Consider the following 6,483-nt stretch of genomic DNA (forward strand, 5'->3'; position numbering starts at 1 on the left):
GCTGTAACCCTTCTTTCAATACATGTAAACATTTTTCTGTACTGATACATATTTGTCACTTCTAATGGCTTACAGTATTCCATTTTTAAATATGCTGTAACTATACTGTAAGCTCCTAATTTTGATATTTATGTTGCTTCTGTTTGCTATTATATATAACCATAACACTGGGTTTAAGAGAGTGGACTCTAAACCTAACTTCTCAAGGTTCACATCACAGATCTTCCACTTACCAGGTTCAGAACCTTGAATTAAGTTATTCACCCTACGCCTCAGGAAATGAGTGAAAATGTGTAAAGCCCTTGGAGACATAACAAGTCTTAATATGTTACTGATGCTCCCCCCTGAACCCGGGATCACTCTTGCATTACTACTGGTGGCATAAAACTTAAAGACTAGCTATCATGTCAGCTATGTAATTCTTAAAAAGAAAAGAAAAAGGCAAATTTAATTTAAAAAAAAAAAAAAACAACTGGTAAAATACTACCTATTCTTCTAGGTCTTGCTAAACCAACCTCCTTTCCGAAGCCTTTCCCAAACTTTACCAACCAACTGTGGTATTTCCATACAATGAAACACACAGCACTGTATTGTTCCTTTCTTATCAAACTCGGCACATTCTATCTTGTATTCTATTTATGTACTGATGACCCCTGTCAGAACATAAGCAACTTAAAGACATGGATTATGTCTTATTTTTCTTTGTATCCTATTAGCAGTCAGCTCAACACCTTACACTAATCAGGCATTTCATAAATATTTCTGGAACTGAATGGACTCTGCATTCCAAATCAAGCAACATGTCAATAACTTAGAGGAGAAGCATTCTAGAGTTCAGCATTCTCTAAATTCAGAAAAGTAAAAAGCCTGCCAAAAAGATTTTGAAAATGCAGAAGCAAAGCTCAATGAAAGCAGCAAAGTTTTCTCAGCAACAATGAACTCTCTGGGCTTAGCCACAGTCCTTTACTTGGCAGAGAGTTTTGGTTTAAAAAAAAAAACTATTTATAAGAAACTTAGATAAAAACATCAATGCTAAATAAAGAAAAAAATCCAGGGACTAAAGACAGTTAATCTGAGGGCAGCGCAGTATATAACCAGCTGAAGTGAGAGAGGAACAGCTACGAGGGTTCAGCATCCACATCAACCCGCGGGCTCTCAGGAGAGACGTTCCCAGCGCAACACACCCAAGCTCACCCCGGCCGCCGTTTAATAGGTCTCTGGACAATGGCTCCTCCACCTTGAATCCCAGGCCCAGGATTTCCAGATGCAATAGCTGGACCCAGTGACGGTACATCTGACGTCATTTCTGTCAGAGAAAAATGGAAATACATATTTTAAAAAGATGGTCCTTGCTTATCATCATGTTGTCTAGAAGAAAGGCTCAAGCTATGGATAAAAAAATCTAAGTACTTTGCTAGAAAACGCAAGTGCTCATATCCAGACTGTTCTTCTTGCATTCTTACACTGGTAAAAGGTTTCCCTAGACTTCGGTTCTTTCCATTTCATAAGAGTTCGGAAAAAGGAATACAATATTTTGTAAACTTCACTTTTATAAGCTTAAAATAGTGACATAATAGTAATCCAAAACACACACACCCACAAATCGGTTTATACATCTCACTCAAGCAACAAATATATAGTAACTTAGCTCCCTTATTTTGTTAAGAAAATACAAAAAATAAAAATAGAAATCACCAAAATTCCAATACTCAAAAAAAAAGTATACAGAGTAAAACTATAAGTCCCTTATTATGCCTCCTCTTCAGCCTCCTTTACCCCTCCCCTCTCCTTCATAGTCTATCTCATCCTCCAGAAGTAACCAACTGTTAACAGCTGAGCTCATCTTGTCTTATTTTTTTCCCTTGGTTTATATATACCTCTCCTAAAAAAAAAAAAAAAAAAAAAAGGCACTTTTTAAAATAAAAATGGAATCTTGATCTGCAATTTGCTTTTGTCGTTTAAATATATATCATGGATATCTATACATACACACGATCACAGACATATACATACCTCATTCTTTTTCATGACTTCAATTGTATAAATATATGTTATTCAACCATTTCCCAACCGACCAACATTTAGGTTGTTTCTATTTACTACTTTACTATTATGAGGTTTTTACTTTATTTAAACTATTATAAATAATGCTCCAAGAACATTTATGTGTACACCTTTGAATTTTCTTTTGCTATTTAGGATAGATTCCTAGAGATGGAATTCACTGTGTCCAAGTATATAAGCATTTAAAATTTTGATGAACACTGCTAAATTACATTCTAAAGAGGCTGTTATGATTTATGCTCCCATTAACAGGATATGAGAATACCTATTTTCCTCACCAGCACTGAATATTAAACTTTTTAATTTTACCAAATCTGGCAGGTAAAAATGGTACATTATTTGTTTTAATTTGCATTGTTTCGTTTTTATATTTACCTTATACTCTCATCTAGAATCAATGAGTTGACTCTTTATATTTTTTATGTTGAATATGGACTTTTTCTAATGAATTTACAAGATCAGTAAATAAAAGATATTAAGTCCTTTGTCTATTATGTTATTACAAATATTTTCTCATTACCTATATTTGTCTTTAATAATACATTTTGCATTTTTATGTTGTTAAATTTATCAACATTTTCCTAAATAATTCCTGGATTTGTCTTGTTTAGAAAGCTCTCCAACCTCCAGATTATTTCTGTATTTTCTTATACTTGTTTTTCAGATTTTTAATCCATCCAGAATTTATTTATGCATACCTAGCATAAAGTAGGACGCCAATTATTTTCTTCCAAATTGATAGCTAATTATTCTAACATCATTTGCTAAACAGTCCATCCTTTACTCACTAATCTGAACTGACTCCTTTATTATACTTTAAGTGTCTATAGATAATTATCTCTTTCTACACTTGTATTTTGTATTAATATTTTTTCCTGCTCCTATGTCAATATTAAATACTTTAAATACAACAGCTTTACCTAACCTTTTAATTATCAAATAGGAAAGTCCTCTGTTCCCCATTAATTCTTATTAAATGTCATATACTTATTTCTGCTTCCTTGACAACAGAATAAATGTACTTTTCCTTTTCCTTCTGCTGAGTACAACTGAAAGTCCTGGACACTGAAAAGTGAAGAGAAGGCAGACCAGCTAGGGACCACAGGACCTGAGGAATGATATGGTGATGAGTTCCCCTTGGTTTTCTTTTTTACTTCCTATATCCCAAGTATGGGGCTGGAAAAGTCTGCAACTAGGCAACCTGAAGGAGTACAGACAAAAATAGCTCCACCAAAAGCCTGCTCTCTATAGCCAAAGGACCAGGAAAAGGGGTCGCTTACCAAGACAGAACATTCTTAAACAACAACTACTACCCCAGCCAAACACTCCACTTACACCCTGCCAGCAAAGGCTGAGTTGGGAGGCAAACCATACATACTTGTGAGGTTGTAATAAGGTACCCTGAAACCCCTCCAGGGATGGTGTCAGAGGCCAAGTAGGGTCTTGGAACTTTCATTTCCCTGGGTCAGAAATGCAGACCTGTCCCACAAAATAGTAGAGACCACATAAGGAGATGTAACTCCCAATCTCATCCAGCAGTAGCAAGTAGCCTCCACCTCATGTGTCAACAGACGCTGAGTGGGGAACCTGGAATTCTACCTCCACCTAGCAATAACAAGGCAGCACTACTCCCCACCCAAAGTGGTATCAGTGAAAGCCAGCTAAAACAGGTTTAAATAAGATCCAATAACACATAACATTAACACAAAAATGTCCAGGCTTCAATTTTTAAAATATCACTTATCATACCAAGAACCAGGAAGATCTCAAATTGAATTAAAAAAATAACAGCCAGCATATGCCAACAACAATGTGACACAGATATTAGAATCATCCGACGAAGATTCAAAGAGCAGCCATGATAACAATGCTTCAACAAGCACTTACTAACGCAGTTGAAACAAATGAAAAAATAGCCTCAGCAAAGAAATAATCCCAACAAAGAAATAGGAGATATAAAGACGAATCAAAGAGAAATTTTAAAACTGCAAAGTAACAGAAGTAAACAGTTAAGTGGATGGACTCAACAGGGGAATTGAAGGAACGAAGGAAACAGTCACTAAAATGGAAGACAGGAGCCTAGAAATCACCCAATCAGAACAGAGAGCAAAGAGACTGGGGAAGAAAATGAACAGAAAAAAGAATTAACAGGGTCTCAGGGACCTGTGTAACTACAACAGAGGATCTGATTTTTGTATTATTAGAGTCTTGGAAAGAGAGGAGAAAGAAGACAAGGTTGAAAAATAACATGTGAAACTTCCTAAATTTGGCAAGAGATGTAACCTACAGATTCAAGAAGCTGAGTTAACCTCAAAAGGATAAACCTAAAGAAATCCATCCCAACACACGTTACAATTAAACTTCTAAAAACTAAAGACAAAGAAAATTTTTTTAAGCAGTTAGAGAAAACTGAGGCCTTACTTAATGAAGAACAATTCAAATAACAACAGATTTTTCATCAGAAACCATGGAGGCCAAAAGAAAGTGGCATAAAATTTTTTAAGTCCTAAAAGAAAAGAACTGCCAGCCCAGAATCCTACATCCAGTGAAAACATCATTTAGGAATGATGGAGAAATCAACACATCATCAGATGGAAAACCATGAAGAATCTGTCATCAGAACTACCCTAAAAAGAATGGCTGAACAAAGTTCTCTAAACAGAAAAGAAATTACAAAAGAAGGAATTGTGGAACATCAAGGAAAAAAAGAACACGGTATATAAAAAATATGAATAAAACCAATAGGCTTTCCTTCTCCTTTTGAGTTTTCTAAATTTTGTTTGATGGTTGAAGCAAACTTATAATGCTATATACATTCTCTAAATGTATATAGAGAAAATACTTAAGACAATTAAATTACTAAAACTGGTAAAATGTACTAAAACTGGTAAAATGAAAACACCCATAGGCTGGGCCAAGTTATGTGTATATAACGTAATGCCCACTACAGCAATTACAAGAAAAGCTATATAAGGAGATACACTAACAAACATTATAGATCAATCGAAATGGAACTATAAGAATGTTGAAATAATCCACAGGAAGGCAAGAAACAAAAACCAAACAACAGAAAACAAAAAATAAAATGGCAGACTTAAGCCCTAACATACTGACAATTTATTAAATATTTATGGTCTAAATGCCAGTGCACCACAGACAGGCAAATTAAAAAACGACCCAACAAATGCTGTCTACAAGAAACTTGCTTCAAATATAAAAGTAGAGGCAGGCTGAAAGTAAAAGAATGGAAAAAGATATCATGTAAACATTAGTCAAAGGAAAGCAAGAGTGGCTACATTAATACTAATCAGATAAACTTCAGAGACAGAGCAGGACATTCTGTAATAAAGACTTGATTCACCAAAACAATGCCTGGTGTATATACACCAAACAAAAGAGCTGCAAAATACATTAAACAAAACCCAACAACAGAAAAGAGAAAATAATTATAGTTGGAGATTTCAACACCCCCTCTCAAAAATTGACAGAACAATTAGAGAAAAAATCAGCGAAAATGTAGATCTCAACAACACTATCAACCAAGAGGGTCTAATTAACATTTATAAAAACACTCCACCCAGCAACAACAGATACACATTCAAGTGTCCCCAAAATATATACCAAGATAGACCATATCCTAAGCCATTAAACAAACCTCAACACATTTGGAAGAACTGAAATCATAAATTGCATTCTCCAACCACAATGGAATCACACTAGACATCGGTAACAGAAAGATAAAAAGAAAATCTCCATATACTTGGACACTATAAACAACACACTTCTAAATAATCAATGAATCAAAGAGGGAGTCTGAGAGGAAATAAAAACACACTGAACTAAAATGCAAAGGAAAATACAAGTTAGCAAAATTTGTGGGACTCAGTAAAACCTACACTCAGAGGAAATTTCATAGCACTAAAATTCTTACACTGGAAGGGAGGAAAAGTCAAATTGATCATCTAAGCTTCCACTTCAAGGACCTAGAAAAAGAACAAAATAAACCCAAAGCAAGCAAAAGAAAGGAAATAATAAAGAACATAAATCAATGAATTTGAAAACAGAAAAACAATAAAGAAAATAAATTTTAAAAAGACTTGGCTCTCCAAATAGATCAATAAAACTGACAAACTTCTAGCAAGAAAGCAAAAAAGAAAAGCCGTAAACTACCAATATCAGGAACGAAAACAGGGATATCGCAAACTCTGAAGTAATCAAAGAGAAAACTGAGAATACTAAGAATAACTTACACACATAAATTTCACGACTTAGACAAAATGAACCAATTCCTTGAAAAAAATACAAACTAAAACAATTGACCCAATACAAAATAACTTGAAGAGTCCCATAACTATTCAGAAACTGAATTCGTAATTTAAAACTCTCAAAAAAGAAAGCTCCAGGTCCAGATGAATTCAC

The 6,483-nt window shown here is 34.4% G+C and overlaps 1 protein-coding gene across 1 annotated transcript in view; it reads right to left on the reverse strand.

The window, feature by feature from the left end:
• ARNT (aryl hydrocarbon receptor nuclear translocator) overlaps positions 1-6,483 on the reverse strand; it is a 53,236-nt gene that overhangs the window by 29,708 nt on the left and 17,045 nt on the right. The window contains exon 2 of the mRNA XM_023521844.1: positions 1,195-1,306. Coding sequence (XP_023377612.1) covers positions 1,195-1,306 — 112 coding nt within the window. The remainder of the gene's footprint in view (positions 1-1,194; positions 1,307-6,483) is intronic.

This window comes from Pteropus vampyrus, unplaced genomic scaffold (assembly GCF_000151845.1).
Source record: "Pteropus vampyrus isolate Shadow unplaced genomic scaffold, Pvam_2.0 Scaffold319, whole genome shotgun sequence".
In the NCBI taxonomy this organism is placed as follows: Eukaryota; Metazoa; Chordata; class Mammalia; order Chiroptera; family Pteropodidae; genus Pteropus; species Pteropus vampyrus.